This window comes from Gymnoscopelus braueri, assembly GCF_963280865.1.
Source record: "Gymnoscopelus braueri genome assembly, chromosome: 15".
NCBI lineage: Eukaryota > Metazoa > Chordata > Actinopteri > Myctophiformes > Myctophidae > Gymnoscopelus > Gymnoscopelus braueri.
In genome coordinates, this window is record NC_137620.1 from 7,453,974 (window position 1) to 7,471,352 (window position 17,379).

At 41.5% G+C, this 17,379-nt stretch overlaps 1 protein-coding gene across 3 annotated transcripts in view; it reads left to right on the top strand.

The window, feature by feature from the left end:
• The first annotated feature begins 16,166 nt into the window (after positions 1–16,166).
• adam19a (ADAM metallopeptidase domain 19a) overlaps positions 16,167–17,379 on the top strand; it is a 133,555-nt gene continuing 132,342 nt past the window's right edge. For all 3 annotated transcript variants that reach the window (XM_080451147.1, XM_080451145.1, XM_080451146.1), the window contains exon 1: positions 16,167–16,385. In XM_080451147.1, the coding sequence (XP_080307273.1) occupies positions 16,244–16,385 (142 nt within the window). In that variant the 5' untranslated portion in view covers positions 16,167–16,243. The remainder of the gene's footprint in view (positions 16,386–17,379) is intronic.

The window sequence follows — 17,379 nt, forward strand, 5'->3', positions numbered from 1 at the left end:
ACACAGTTGAAAATAGCCGATCTAAAAATAGCCGATCTACAAGCTCTCAACGCGTCGCGATGCGACGCGTTGCGAGCTTGTATATCGGCTATTTTCAAATTAAATCTTGCGGGGAAATTATAATAAGCAAATCTGGCAACCCTGAACAGAATACTGTTATGAGGCCAGGTGGCAGAGAAATTATCTCTCTGATGTGTGTGTGTGTTTGTGCAGTTTTTTTTTTTTAACCAGTTAAACCCCCTTCATTTTAAACAATGAAACCCTTCGCTGAAAATAGCCGATCGGCTTTTTTCGTGGAAGGACGGAATTGTTGAGTACAGTGGCTCTCAAGTCTCAACCTTTTGTGCATCAGGGCCCACTTGAAAATGTTAAAGTATTGGCGGCCCACCCATCCAACCACTTATTTTAATGATCTATCAATCGATTGTGTTCCACCTCGAATCAATAGAACAGTATACTTTTTACTTTATTTATTGGTATACATTTTTAAATATTAATGTTAAATTATCATAAAACATTTTAAGTGTTTTACCAATTACCGTATTTGGGGGCCCACTTGCAATACCATCGCACCAGTGGGCCCTGGCCCAGTTGAGAATCACTGGTTTAGTAGCCTACATGCAATACTCTGCTTGAGCCACCAGGGTTTTGAACTGACAGCCCTGCAAAGTTCTAGTCACACAGCATTTCCCTTTAAACCCATATACTATAGCTTACGTCCAGTATCAGTTACTCAGTGTTATGGCATTTTGTTTCCCGTCGAGCAATACCTTATGTGAAACAGCCCAATCTTCCAAAACCCCACTGTCACAAACCGTCAGCTTTACACGGATGGAGATGAGCTTCTAGCTAAATCCGGCATATTTACATGCAATCATTTGTATTGATCGAAATGTTCATTAACCTGTTAAGACCTGAGGCCCGATTCTACAAATGTCTTCTAAATCCTATTTTTTTTTTTGAAAAAACGTATGTTGCTATATTATCAGTGGTTCTCAAACTTTTTCATGTCAAGGACCTCCCAAAATGATATCTGTCGACCCCCCGCCATCTCAAAATATTTTGTTCAAGGGACCCCCCCAGAAGCGAAGATTTGAGTTACAAATGATATATATATATATATATATATATATATGTATATATATATATATATATATATGTATATATATATATATATATATATTAAAAGATTCCACCAGTTTTCACGATTTTTAAAAAAATAGCAGATCTACAAGCTCATAGCGCGGCACGCTATGAGCTTGTAGATCTGCTATTTTTGAATTGCCAAAGAAATCTAAAACGACGACGCTTAAAGGGTTAATGTCAATGCACTGTTCCGGAAATAAACAAATAAGGTAAAAGTAAAGTATAGTGTGACGTCTTGTCCGGTGTGGACCAGCGAGCCATAGCCTACCATGTGGTATCAGTTACTCTGCCTCTCCCAGCACTAGCCAGTGGGAATGCTGAATGTGTGCAACATTCTGCTTCCCATGAGAAGCACAATGTTACTCACCAGTCTCATGCTGTTTATCTTGAATCACACAAACAGAGCAGTCAGTGTGCTGGTATTATGCTGTGTTGTCAGTACCAAGGCCTACAGCAGGGGTCTTCAACGCTTTTCAGCCCAAGAAGGACCCCTTAGCTGAGAGAGAGATGAAGCAGGGACCCCCACTACTTATTGTGTAAAACTGTGTTGCCGATTGTCATAGATTTCATAGATAGTTGGATTCATGTTAATGTGTATTTTTAGAGAGTTAACCTTTTAAACCCTCAATATTTAATCAACTTGACCGTTGGCTCTGTATTTGGTCTTCACTTTTCCCCCTCTACACCGACTCTCCGAAAATAGCAGATCTACAAGCGCGAGGCGTTGTGAGCTTGTAGATCTGCTATTTTTGGCTAATGTTCCCAACAACACAAAGATTTGGCGGACCCCCTGTAGTAACTCTGAGGACCCCCTAGGGGTCCCGGACTCCCTGTTGAAGACCCCCGGCCGACAGCCTTCAAGCCTACAATCTCTGTCATTTTAGATGATGCTTAAATATAAATGTCTCAGCCTCTGATTCAATAAAAACAAAAAACATGTGAGATTTGAAATTGTGGCTATTACTGAAAATGTATTTAATGTGCCCCAATCTTCAAGAAAAATCATAAAAAAATTAATAACCAAAATATTTTAACAAATCAATATTAAAGGTAGAGTAAGTGATTTTCTTTGGTTAAAATAAGTGTTAAATAGCTCTATATTCTGACTGTACTCGTTGCTATAGAGTATAGAGCGTTTGTTCAGTAACGGTATGTCTCTCCAGCTCTTTATTAAACACAACAGACAATGCGATGGCCAAAATGCAAAACCTCCTATCTGAAAAATTTACATTGTTGGGAAAATGAAAAAGAAAACTACAAAATGTTGTATCTTTTTTGCACAATGCTATTTTTTTATGATACCCATCACATAATTCACCGTTTCTGGATTTCTGGATTATATTACAATATTATATGTTAATTACACTGATCTCATATTGCAAATGCAGATAGGAGGTTTTTCCCCACTTTTCCTGGATAATTCTGCAGATAGGAGCTTTTGCACTGTGATGTTAAATGATTGCATAACTAAATAATGATAAATAGTACAGGCTGTAAATACATATATTTACAGCTGCAAACAGTTGCATCAGTGGTGTGTTCTAGGTTTGTTTTCTGAGGTATACAATAATCATTCCCTGCACGAGATGCGCGCGGTCGTGGGTATACGCTAGCGCATTTTCAATGGATGAAATGGTTAGTAGACTGTATACGCTTTTTTCCAAAAACAACAACAATTAGGTGGACTACAAAACAACTGGCCCAGGCACCCCTCGACATAATCCCCCCTATACCCTCAACTCCACCACCTGAAATACCCCCCCCACTCCCACAACCCCCATTCCCCCCAACCAGCACAACACACCCCCCAAACCCCACCCACCCAAACCCTCATGCCCTCCAACTCCCCTTACTCATACAACTGGATCACCAACCTTGTGTCCGGTGTGGATAGTGGAATAGTATTTAAGATCATTGAATGTCTTAAAGAGCCTATAAGCAAGGAGGAAATACGGATGCCTTGACCCTAGAATCACCACAGGAGGAGGAGGAGATGAGAGCAGCACACAGGGACTTTGTCGCTGACCAAAAAGGAGAGGGTCTGAGGGAGGAATATAAGCGGAGGAAGGAGGAGCTATATCAAGTGTATGCAACTGGAACAACGGGAGCTGACCCAAAAGATCAGGGACATTAAAGAGGTGGATGTTAACCAGAAACATGGCAAGAGCTGGAAGCTCATCAATGACATTTCTGGCAGAAGCTCTTCTCAGACTTCCAAGATCTGGGGAGAAAGCGCAGAGGAACGAGTTGAAACATGGTACCAGCACTTCGAAACACTCCTAGGAAATCCTCCTTCAACCGAAGAAGAGGATGATCCGATGCTCCTGTCTTCCATGACCTTCCCAAACCATTGCATTATGCATTTTCAGGTCAGGATACCAATTTTATCCAATCAGGATAGAGAACTAAGTCAGGATACAGATTATGTGTGTGAAATTGGAAGTGATGACACGAAGAAATGAGCAGACAAATTTTAAACTGGAACGCTATGAAAATGAAGATGTAAAGGAGTACTCTTTCCTGATTGGCTGGAATTTTGTCACCTACCTGAAAATGTATTTTCTGTTTATTAAAGAGCTGGAGAGACAGGGGGACTCCTGTTACTGAACAAACGCTATAGCATAGTTATAGCGCTATAGTGCTTTAACCTTTTAACAAAAACCTTTTTGTTTTAACTTACCCTATCACTTACCCTACCTTTAAATCCACAAATCTCTGTATGTCTGTCTGTCTTTCTTTATTTCTTTATTCTTTTTTTTATTGAACATTAGGGCAAATGGAAGTAATTTTCAGTAAAAGGTTTAAGCTCTAAAATGTTTTTCCATTTGCTAAAGAGGCTGAGAAATAACTAGGATTTAGAAGGCGTTTTTTGAATCTGCCTCAGGTCTAATAAATGAGCAATATTCCAACGCAGTGCCACTCAGGGACAAGCGTTTTGGCAACCCTTTGTAAACACATTCACACTTCTCTCAGTCTCATGTGCAAATAAACACCTACATAAACACCCAAATAAACCACCCACCCCATCTTGCTGTTGTTGTTGTGGAGATTAATTTGATGTTTTTCTTATGTATTTTTTAGCTTCAGGCTTTGTTTGAACTATTTTCTTTGAAAAGTAAAAGATTCAGCACTCTGTACTAATAATAATATAACATTTCTGTCAGGACAACTCATAAATAGAAAAGACAAATAATGAAGAAGATATATTTATTGAATATAAAATGAGCAATATATTTATTATGGTTTGGCGATGAATTGGATCTGCTTTTAGGTACTCTGATAAAGCGCATTTCCCAACCATAGGGACTCAGAATCCCCCGTGCATAACAGCAGATCCAAAAACAACAGGTGGTAGCATGGGGTGGTGGAGGGTGAGCAGCAATTTTAGCAACAGTAATGAACAGCAGCGCAAAAGCAGCAATGGTGTGTGTGCAGCAAAGCAAGCAGAATGAGAAGTGCAACCTTCCAGCTTAAATAGAGCGGTCTGAGAATGAGATGAGTGTGAGTGGATGAGTGGATGTGTAGGTGGAGCTGATGTGGTCCAATAGTAGGCCATGCTCACTGCACTGAGTTCCCTGACAGAACTTGCTCTGCGCATGTCTGTGACAGGCGCGACGCTCATTTCTGTCAGGACAACTCATAAATAGAAAAGACAAATAATGAAGAAGATATATTTATTGAATATAAAATGAGCAATATATTTATTATGGTTTGGCGATGAATTGGATCTGCTTTTAGGTACTCTGATAAAGCGCATTTCCCAACCATAGGGACTCAGAATCCCCCAAAACAGCGCAAACTGTGCAATGTCAGAATCCCCCAAAAAAGCAGATCATTCAGCACCAACCTTAAGCTATGTGTACAGTAGAGCGCCTACCGTCTCCTGATACAGGAAGACCATGCCGATATCCCTCCATTCTTGGAGACAGAAACACAGCTGTGTTCTTCTCTTGGATCAGACACTGGCCATACTAGCATTATGTGATAAATCTATGTGTACAGTAGAGCGCCTACCATCTCCTGATACAGGAAGACCATGCCGATATCCCCCCATTCTTGGAGACAGAAACACAGCTGTGTTCTTCTCTTGGATCAGACACTGGCCATACTAGCATTATGTGATAAAATCTATGTGTTCAGCAGAGCGCCTGCTGATCCTGAACTTCAGGTGTCCTAAACGGTGTCATAAAGCGATGTCCACCTTACGGGTGCCGCACCACGAGTAGGAATCGAAAAGGACATTCTATCTCTTAAATAAAGAAATCAGTAATCAGTACCCATGCACCACCTGGAGCAGCAATTTTCTCTTTTTCATTTTCCTTTTTCCATTCCTTTTTTCCTTTTTTTCTTTTCTTTTTTCTTTTTCTCTCTCTAAGCAAGCATTGCAGCAACAACTTTAAGAGTATTTATTATACCCATAACAGCAGTAGTAAGGTAATTAGCAGTAATAGCAGCGAGCTACAACATTATTCACTCATCAGTTTGAGCCTGAAGAATGTCCTTTGTGTTTAGCCTAACATAACTTTCATAGCTGCAGAGGACCACCGGCCCAAAGCTTTGAGCGTTGCAGCTGGCACTTTTGATGCTGCTGTGGTAGCGGCGCCGATCCTGAAGGAGTGAGATGTATAGCGATCAGAAGGCAGCCCACAGCCTTGACACAGAAGTCGAAGTTTGCAGAACCAAGGACCAGACATGGCTTCCCCCGAATCCGTCATGAACAGCTCTCATTGGCATTGCAGATGGACGGCATGCAGATAACGAGACATGGAGGAGACAGACAAAGATCAGTGTTAGTTTCTGTTATTATCACAGACATACCTTGACCAAGACTCAGATTTTTAGTGTTTTAATTTAATGGTGAAAAGGTGAGCATCAAAACTAAGTCAAGTGGAAAGACAATGCGTGGGATTAAATGAACAAGTAAGAGTGCAGAATTCACAGTGGCTGGATAAAGGTCATGTCAACAGACAAGTACGTTCTATGTTGCTATGTAGTAGCATCATTTTAGCTATAGCATGATGAACATTAGTATAATCAGCATAGTATTAGTACCTTGACTGCAGTAGAATTAGTAGCACAATAAAATAGTAGCAGCAGTGTTAGCTTAGTAGTTTTGTCCGTCAGTACAATGAGTAGTACTAGAACTAGCAGCAGTATTTAGCAAGCATAACTTGAAGCAATGTTAGCAGAACATGTAAGTAACTTAGCAGTAGAATCGTAGGCTAGCACTTTTAGAACTGGCAGCAGCATTTAGTCAAAGCATGATTTGTATCTGTAATGTTAGCAAGTATAGCTTGTAGTAGAATCAGTAGCTAACACTTTAGAACTAGCAGCAGCATTATCCAACATGATTTGTAGCTGTAATGTTAGCAAGTGTAAGTAGCTTATTAGCTGAATCACTAGCTTGCACTTTAGAACAGCAGTATTTAGCTGTATACAATACCCTCTCTAATCAGTAAGAATACTTGTAGGACTCTAACAGCGGCCCTCATCCAAGTTACTTCAACCTTGCATGGACCTCATGGTATCACACCACTAAGGCCTTAAACAAAGCTCCAGACATCCCCAAAACAACTGGTAAGGCTACTTATTGGCCTTACACCTACAACTCATCTAACCCCTGCTCACTTTGCTAGGGTCGGATGACTCAGGGTTGAGGACAGAGTACAGCAACTTGCCATGGGCCTAAGAAGATTGCAATGGGTTAAGCTACCCATGTACCTGCAAAAGTACTTCGTAAATGAATCCCACAGTCACAACACCAGAGGTAGCTCCACTGATTACAGCCAACCGACATTTGGCACAACGAGGGGTTAAATTAGTTCTCCTGCTATGCCACCATAAGGTGTGAAGGATTGTAACACCCTACTCTCCTTCAAAATGCCCTAAAAGAGTACCTTCAGGAGGCTGCAATTCAAAACTAGCCCCTGTAAAGGTCATACCCTAGCCCCCCCTCTAATAAGTATTCAACAAAAGCCAAAGCATGATTGCTTAGCTGAAGTGTTAGCAACATGTTTGACAACACCACGCCTTCATTAAACGTTAGCAATAAAGCCATTTCCTGATCTCTTTAAATTCAACCGACTCATGTTTTTGTGAAGCAACCATTTGAAGCAACCATTACACATCACATTTCTGTGATGACATAAGCTCTATTATACACTTTTATATGCACCCATTCCATGCCTTTATGTATATAGTCCGCATATCCATGTTGATATCAGACCCATTTCCTTTAATTATCCTGACCTTCCTTTCTTGACACAAAGATGGCGCATGAATGCCACCTTGACTCATCCCACCCCTACAGCAAGTATAGCTTAATTAGCTTTGCCTTACAAGAGCATAGGGGCAACATTAGAACGCAATCAAAAGCTTACATCTGACCTAGCACTGCAGCCAACACAGTATAATAGCCCATTACTTAATTGATTTACTTATTATTATTATTATATTTACCAACCTCCACTACATCTTAGAGGCAACTGAGTAAATGATTTGACAACTCCAATGCCATTTAGCCTACATTGCAAATTAAGATTAGCCATTTAGCCTACATTGCAAATTAAGATGACCAGAAAAAGTAGCTACATCAGATGGAAATAGCTATAGCCCCCAATCAGCACATACTAGCTGCAACATTAAATCGATTACCACAATATAATGAACAGTCTGCACACTATAGTCTACTTTTAATATAAACGTTTCCTGTGCACCATAATTCTCTTTACAGCATTGTTTTAAATGCATTCTCCTAGATTGAGATACTGCTGAATAAATCGCTATATAGCCTATACATTTTTTTAACCACTGTAGACTTACTTGGAACATAATTAATTCCTACACTGGATACTTGGCATTATGCTGCTTTACTCAAGAAAATCTGCATACTACTGCAACTGCAACACTAAAGCAAGATAAAAATAAATTACTATATTACTTATAACTGTGTTTTATAATAAGCAGACATGGCAACCCAAATGCGGTCCCACTGCCCGGAGGGAACGCACTAAGATTGGTCAATGAACTATACCAAGTTTGAAAACACAAGAGCACAACTAGCTCTTCATCCACAACTGTACTTCCCTATCCTACTCAAGATGACGGCCAGACTGAGCATTAACCGTTTCTAATCAGTACATTATATGAAACATAACAGTTGAGCAATGCACTGCATAAAAGTGACGCTAAGTAATGGTCCTCTCTGCTCACAGTCTGCAACACTGACTGCACAGTGTTGCCAAGTTTTGAGAGAGAAATCAGCCAGACTAGAAACATCCTAAAGCAGCGACTACTAGCCACAAGAAAACTTGTATTTAACCTGTATACATTGCCATAACCTCACCCACTTTACTCCAGAACCTGTGACAGTTGAGTATGAACTACATTGACTGTAGCACTGAGCACATGACAAGGTCCCTCTGGGACAATGTGGCATAGTAGGCCTATCAGGTTCCTTGCACCCATGCATGGGCATAATATTTTAACCATTAACAAACGGGGTCATACCTATTTTCCCCGGACCTATGTTCCCCCACTAAGGTTATGGTTAGGGTTAGGTTTAGGTTAGGTCCTATATTCCCCTGATTATTAATTTCCCCCTCGATCATCATCCTAAAGTCCTCATAATGTTCTTTTACCATGATAACGATTTGCAAACTGTTTTGAATATTATGAACGTTTTAACAACAAAATAACAGATTAATCTGGGGGTCCTTCACATGGACTGGTTTAGTCAACATAATTTTCTTAAGTGATTTAACAGAAAACAAACACAAGTCACTTATAATAAGCCGACATGGCAACACTGATTTTGACAGCGCTAGTCCTTCAGACGCGCACCAAACACACCAAACACACTGTTCTTCTATACTTGAGAGGACTTGAACTGACTTCCAATCCTTGCCTTATTTATGCCCACAAATGACTCGACAGCCTTGATAAATGAAAAGAATGCACATGTATACTCTGCATTAAAGCCTGACCACTGAATGATTATAAAATAAATAGAATATTGACCTGGATTCTCGACATGGAGTCTCGACATGAAGAACAGCAGGGAAGCAGTCAAGCAGCCAGCAGCTGGCCAAGGTTTCATCTCGAAATAAGCAGCACCCGGGTGACGTGATCACTTTGTTTTCTTAACAAACAATTGCGATTTCAGTGTAAATTACCGCACCACGGTAATGCCAAAGACAAGAACAAAAGCTGCTCCTTGGTTTCGGCTACAGATGGTCTACCTGTGCGAGTTCTTCTAGCCAGATCAAACTTTCTGTCTCACCAAGATTGTATCAAAGCAGAGCATTTCATGCATATTAGCCTGCTCAGTGGAGTCCGTATTTGAGAAGCCATTTGAGCAGCAATTTTAGCAACAGTAATGAACAGCAGCGCAAAAGCAGCAATGGTGTGTGTGCAGCAAAGCAAGCAGAATGAGAAGTGCAACCTTCCAGCTTAAATAGAGCGGTCTGAGAATGAGATGAGTGTGAGTGGATGAGTGGATGTGTAGGTGGAGCTGATGTGGTCCAATAGTAGGCCATGCTCACTGCACTGAGTTCCCTGACAGAACTTGCTCTGCGCATGTCTGTGACAGGCGCGACGCTCATATATATATATATATTTATTTTTTTACACAAAATGAATCTTCTCTTCATGGGGTCCCTGGCACTAGATATTTTCAGATGGGGGTTTGTGGCCAAATACATGTTAATTTGGGGGTCCTTGACATGAAAACGTTTAGAATCGCTGATTTAGTTCATGTGGATCAGTAAAAAGGTTTCTGCACTGAGATTATTTCATGGAGTTCTATGTAGCCTGGCATGAACAGACTAAAACTCAAGCAAAAGCAAATCATTCTGGACCATTTGTCTGGTTTCTAGTGCTGCTAATGCAGACCTGGGATGCATGCTCTCACTGGGACCAACTACAGTGGTGGAAAAGTTGAACAATCTAAAAATAAAACAAAACTGACATGACTCAATGAAAAGGAAAATTCTCAGCTTGAGTTCAAACTGAAACAATGTTGTGCGTGTGCGTGCGTGCGTGCGTGCGTGTGTGCGTGTGTGCGTGCGTGCGTGCGTGTTTTCAATATCATTAATTATTTCATCTATTTATTTTATTTGCTGTCTTGATTGAATTGGAGATCCATATGTTCATTTCAGTGGTGATACTATTTAATTAAAACAACACTCTTCAAATGTGTTCAAATTAATCATGTACAGGCAAATATACTGTATATGGCTGCCAACTTGGCACAGATGCGGGTAACATTAATGAGATTGAAATTCTAATTGCCTCTGGGAATCACCATCATTATTCATGTTAAGATAATTATGTTTCTAATTTCATGTTGTGGCATAAGGTGGTAAACATAATGGCCTCAAACTATCAGAGAACAATTGACAGTGAAACACTCATGAAGAAGCCATTATTAAAATATCACCTCCAGAGGGATCATCTGTTACTGACAAGAAGCCTTGTTTAAGACCTTTTGTTGTGTCTTGTGGGAGAGTCGTTCTTAACTGCATCAAAATCGGTTTAACCACTTTAACTCTATATACTTTGGCTATTTGAAAATAGCCAACCTGCAAGCTCACAACACGACACGACAGTGCTTTGGGAGCTTGTAGATGTGCTATGCTATCCTATATTAAAATTGGCTAATGGGAGGGCCATAACCATAAACAAAAACCCGCTACACGCCCACATATATAGGCAGGACCACAGCCACATCACTCTGACTAAGACATAACCATAAACAAACCCTATACGTCCATATATAGGCAGGACCACGGCCACGTCACTATGACTCAAACATGTAACCATAACCCGAACACTAGATGTGAGGGCCTTGTAGCGGACCAAACCTCTAGTTTAAAAAAAAAATGATTCGGAAACGTTTTTTAAACATTAACAACACATACAGGGACGTGCTGGGCCCCAATTTGGTCCCAAATACTAAGAGCAGTATATTTTTATTAATAATAAAAATAAACAATTGTATTATTTATAGTAAAAAATAAACAATGAAAAATTTACAATAATGATAAAATACTGGAGGTAATGTGGGCTGACAGTACTCAAGGATTGGTTATTTCAGATGAGAGACAAGCCAGTGGGACAATTACATGAGTTATATTTACTTTGTGGGCCCCCCAAAAGTTTTTTTTTTTCAAACGGCCGGCCTGGTTGGCCTGGAAAGGAGCGGCCGTTCTGGAATTGTCCCAAATTTCCCAGTGGCCAGCACGTCCCGACAAACCTAGTATGGGCCATGACATGAAAAGCTTTGGGAACTACTGTTAATAGGAGGTTATTTTTGGTTCCTGTAGTTGCTCTGTATGCAGCCAAATGTCAGGTCAAACCGTTATGACGCATGGAGCCCAGTTATTAAACATCGAGTTCCGTTGGAAGGAAAGCTTTGGGCCTCCGATGAGTGATGGATTGGTCCTGGACTCATAATAATAGATCAGTATAATGAGAGCATTCAGAGGGGGTGTGTGTGTGTGTGTGTGTGGGGGGGGGGGGGGGGGGGCGGGGGGTACAGGGATGAGTCAGTGTTTACAGCTGCTCTGTGAGCAGGGAAGCAAACAGTCAATAGCAGGAATAATGAAAGGCAAACTTTAGATGATAAATCCCCCTTTAGACAATAAAATAAATCAGACGTCAGACAGAGAAATGTCAGCAATACTTACAGCACATTCTTCAACTTTATGGATTAGCAGTTCAGATTAAGTTCAATCATAGTGTATTGGTTGTACTATCTGTGAAACTATGTGCTATAGCTCATTTTCACAGTGATATCTTCTTGTCACTGACTGCTCACACTGAAGGCTTATTCAATAAATGTTGTTGTATTGCCGTTTATGTAGATCTAGACTAGAGAATCATGACTTAAACACATGAACTATAGCATCCCCATCCTGGGCATGTCATAACAGGTGAACATTCTGCGGAAAATAGCCGATCTGCAAGCTCACAAGTACAACACGTCACAACGCATTGTTGTGAGATTGTAGATCGGCTTATTTTCTGGTTAATGGTACAAGATGACTGCTTTCACCTAGACTGACTTCAATTCTGGCTGATTAAAAAGCCTGTGTTGCTCGGGCAGAGGGCTGATAATAGCACAATAGAACAATGGAATCGAACATATTGTCAAGAGCGAGCAGACCGTTAATGCCAAAGAAACAATCCTCTAACGGTTAGAGCTGAATGAAAGCATCAGAAAAGGTTAGCGTCTAACCTTTTCTGATGCTTTCATTCAGCTCTCCTGCTCTTTCACTGAGACAAGTGGAGGAGCAGGATGGATTTGGACGTTCAGGTCTATATGCATCTGACCTTTCCAGCGTTACAAGTGGCGTCAACGTTCTCCCCAAACAGAGAAGCCATCCCAATCCGTGACGCTGCGGATGAGTGAGCGAGGACAATGTCCACTCCCTCCCATCGGTGGGACCCAGAGTCAGCGAAGTGGTCGCGTGGCAGAGAGGAGAGACATTTTCCAGATGAGGTGAATTAAATCTGGTTTTATCCCCTCTCTCCGGCAGGGAGTTCTAAATCCTATAATTCCAAAGCGAGTGAGGCCGGCAGCAGCAGCAGCAGCAGCAGCAGCAGCAGCAGCAGCAGCAGCACACTGGCGTTGCAGGGGGAAGAGAGAACAATGATGCTGGAACCTCTCCTGACTGCTGACATGCTCTGACTGTCAGAGACAAGACATAATAGGGTTTAGCGGCTAGCTTGCTCATGATCTTAATACTCTGGGGAGAGACAGATCACTTTTTGGACTGGATGGAGAAGTGGATTTCATTTAACCTCAGACAGATTATGGCAGAGGGCAGTGAAGGCAAAGGGACTGATGATGATGTTCTCACTCTGAGCTTGGCATTCTTCTTAGATCCGGTCGAGGATTTCATTTAGATTTCTCACACACAAAGGCAGGGGAGAGAGCAAAGGAGAAAGGGCTGATGATCAGTTTGTTCAAGGAAAATTTCTGGGTAAAACTGCAGCTGCTTGAAATATTTGCATTCAATACCAGTTGCACCTGAAGCCGCCGTTTTTAATGAATATGGAATAGGCTTTCATAATGTCAGCAAACAAGCAAAAGAAAATGCAGAGTTATCCTTCATTAACCTCGTCCTAATCTCTCAAGAACAGATTCTGCTCTGCGTTTGAATCTGTCGGGGGGGTTCGTCATATCGCGTACGCACTGACCTACAAGTGGGCGTGCCTTCAGATCAGGAAGCAGGCCGCGCTTTACCCAATCAAATGTAGTGGGCGGGATTTACGTGTCTGCCTATCCTTCCCCACTAGAAACAAACCGAAACTCATTTAACAATAGCGTCCTCGGAGCAGACAAAACCACGGAAAGATATTCACAAGTGGGCTTACAACCAAAACGATCCATGATCTCTGGGAGAAGTGGTGTTAGTGTTCCGTGTAGAAATATTGTTAGTGGGAATGAAAACATAGTCGCACCACCAGAAGGGATGCGCTGAAGGCAGACCAAAACCCCGGTTTCCTTGCATACGTGTGCTACGTCGACTTCCTCCCAGATCCAAGTGAGATAGTAAAAAACAGCAGAGGGCGCTGTTTTTCCTTTTCATTTGGCGATGGGTTCCCAGATTGACCTCGTCCTGATATGCCTCTTTTCAAAAGCCAGCCACTAGTTACATCGGCGATTCCCAACCTGTGGCTGGGGCCCCCAAATAATGAGCAAAACACTAAGATTTTAATTAAATGATACTATTACTTACATAAAAAAGACGTGTGTAAAAATAAATGATGGTATTCTTGCTTCGAGCTTCGTGCTCAAAACCTTGAAATTTTTTTTCCATTGTCATACCGATAAAATAGGAACTTAAAGACGGGGTGCCGTGATTTTCAGTGATTTCCCCCCCCCTAAAACATAATCATCAGGTATTATGGTTATACTAGGAGGAAGATTTTTTCAAAAAAGTGTGCAGAAATTGTTAAAATTATGTTTTTATGTGGACACGCCTCCAGTTCATTAAGTATACCTGGTTCTCACCTTAGCACCTCCTCCACCACCTTAGCACCACCCACCTGTCCTAGTCCCTCCTCCTCCTCATGCCCACACCTGTTGTGTTATGATAATGAGGGGGAGGGTATATTTTTACTATGTCACTAAAGGGCTGTTTTTCTATTGGCACGTTTGACCCTCAAGGTTTCAGCCTCCAGATAGAAACTCAAAATAGTCAGAGAAGACATAAAACACCATAAAAACACCACCAGGGGGCTTAATGAAGTTCTATCAACCTCATAGACACATGAAAAACAGAAAAAGTGCAAAACCATGGCACCACCTCTTTAAAGTGTACTACGTAAGGTTGATCGTTAAAATAAATAACCTTGCTCTGAAAATGGACGTGGCCCTCCCACCTGACCACTTAAACACGGCAGCCGAATGGCTGCCGCGTTAAGTGGTCAGGTGGGAGGGCCGCGGATGCTTTTGAGATTTCCCAGAAAAGCTTGGGAACCACTGATTTACACTTTATATTTGTTCAGAGCGATCCACAACAACAGGAAGGGGGTTCAATACATTGCTCAAGGACACGTTCGTAAGTCTGATGACCGCAGTGGGAATTTAACCTTTTTTCCCTTACAGAACAGGTTCCAGTAGAACTCTCCACAGAGTCAAAACTGACCCACTTTCCAAATGTCAGGAGGGTTTTTCTAAGCCAATGATCTCTGTTTCAACTCAGTGCTTCTTTCAGTCCAACAATCTAAATATTCAACAAGGTCGTTTAGGAGGCTGGTAAATGTCAAGTGGATTGAGAAATCATAAATAACATTCTCCAATGCATTATTCATTTTCCCCGTCTCATTTGAATAACTGAATAACTATAGAATAACTGTATGCAGATTGGCAAGTAATAATTCATATACGTTGAGGGAGGTTGTTTGAGGGAATTCAAGGTATTTTTCAATATTTCGTCCTTTATGTTGCGGGGGGCCGCAATAGCAGAATGGGTAGAGAGCCCGCCTGCGAAGTAAAAGGTTCTAGGTTTGATTCCTGACCCCGGCAATGTGTCAAGGTGTCTCTGAGCAAGACACTTAACCCCTAACTACCCCACGCTCACTTGAGAATGAAGTACTCACCTGGGTGAAGCTGGGAAATCTACACTGTATGTGTGCACTTTACTCTCAAAGAATAAATAAAACATTTGAATGAATGAATAAATAAATACATTTAAACACACACACAGACAATTATTTATTTATGTATTTGTTAAATATATAGTATATATTTGAATATATCTATATAATATATAGATGATATATGTAATAATCATATCTATTAAATATACAAATAATTTGCTGCCAAGGCGTGGAGAGGAAGAGGATATGAGAGTAGGGGATGGAGATTGTGGTGGCCTGGTGGGTGGTCAACATCATGAACGTGTAGAGTAGGCTAGCATGAGATCATTTTTAAAGGGCAAGACCATTTTGGTAGAGGTTTGGGTCCAAATGTGGGCAAGAAATAAAAAAAAAGTTCATACACTAGAAATTGATCATTTTAAATATTCTCCCCGACTTACATTGTACGTCAAGACCACTCTGATGCTGGCTCTTTTGAGCCCGTAAACAAAAAAAAACTAACAAGAAAAAAAGATAGCAAAATCAATGGGAAGTTGACATTTTTATATATATATAAAAAAAACTGAGCTGGGTTTGGTGATGTTCTATATTGTCTGAATCGTCTTTGTTTGAGTTAGTTTACAGGCTAAAATAGTTGAGCCTCTTCAACGTACAATGTAAGTCAATGGGGAGCATATTTAAATGATCAATTTCTAGTCAATGGAGAAATTATTTTTTATTTTTTATTTTTTTCTTGCCTAGCTTTGTTGTTAGTACATCTTATACAGTCTATATGGTGGGGGCCGCCAGTTGCCCATGTACGCAAGGCTTCTGATCCCCATCATGGGTTCCGTTCCGTGTTTTCGTCGCGGCCGCTGTGAGCGCCCAGACCATAGTGTGTGGTAGAGGAGGAGCGGCGAGGACTCGGAGGAGAGAGAGAGAGAAGGAAGGAGCTTGTTGGGCGACGGGAGGGACGCAGAAAGAGAGGAGCGGCTCTTTTACAGGGATGTACAGTAAACACAGACAGAAACATAATGAGCACTTTTCAGCCATTAATGCACAATGTGGACGTTTGCTCGTCTTGCTGTGTTTTGTGCTGCTGAGCGCTCTGCTGGACGGAGCGAGTGGAGACGCCGTGGAACAACAAGGTAAAAGAACAACGTTATGATTGGAACGCAACTCTTTTTTTCTGCTCGACGCATTTTGCCCCGTTTGGAACCTCACCCGCCACGTCCGAGTTGAGGTCCCGCTTCGTAGGCTGCCATCAGAGTGCGACACTTGCCGAACGGTGGCCAATATTGTTGATTCTTACCCTTTTCCGTACATTGTATCCAAAAAGTAAAGGTCGTCCCACCTGCTCTCAGATGTTTGGAATTTTAGCGGTAAAGAATGTTTAAGTGACAAGTTGATTCAAGCGTTTAAATTGCCTTTTTAGTCAGCCTGTGGCCATGTTTTCCCAATGCAACCTTAGCGGGAGCAGTACAGCGCATGCGGACAGGGGGTTGACTGGCCACAGGCTGACTGAAACAGCGATTTAAACGCTTGTTTCAACCCCGTCGGTTAAATTGTCTCGACCGCTAAAATGTAAAACATCTGAGGGCAGGGGGGAATACCTTTACTTTTTGAAGACGATGTGCGGAAAAAAGGTAAGAATCAACGATATTGGCCACTGTTCGCCGGTGTCGCACTCTGCCGCCAGCCTACGCAGTGGAACATCAACATCTCGGAGCTGTACAGCGGAGGGAGAGGTTCCTATTTTGGAGCTATTCAACACGTTGGATTATGTTTACAATACATTATATCATTATGTCGTTTCTGTGTCTCACTCTCTTCGCGTTGCTTTGGATTGTTAGACAAGCTGTGAGGCGTTCTGGTGGTAACTTTCTCTCTCTTTTCCCTCCTTTCTTCTTTTGGGGGGGGGGGGGGTGGCGGTTGCTTATGTGATGTCCATAAAAGGCAGAGTATTGAGAGTAAAGCTCAGAAAAAGTATAGTCTGCTTTAGTTACACTTCATGCTTCAAACATTCCATGATTAACGTTTAAATCAGGGGGTCTTCAACAGGGGGTCCGGGACCCATAGGGGGTCGCCGAGTTACTAAAAGGGGGCCACCAAATCTGTGTGTGATAGGCTATTATTTTTTTG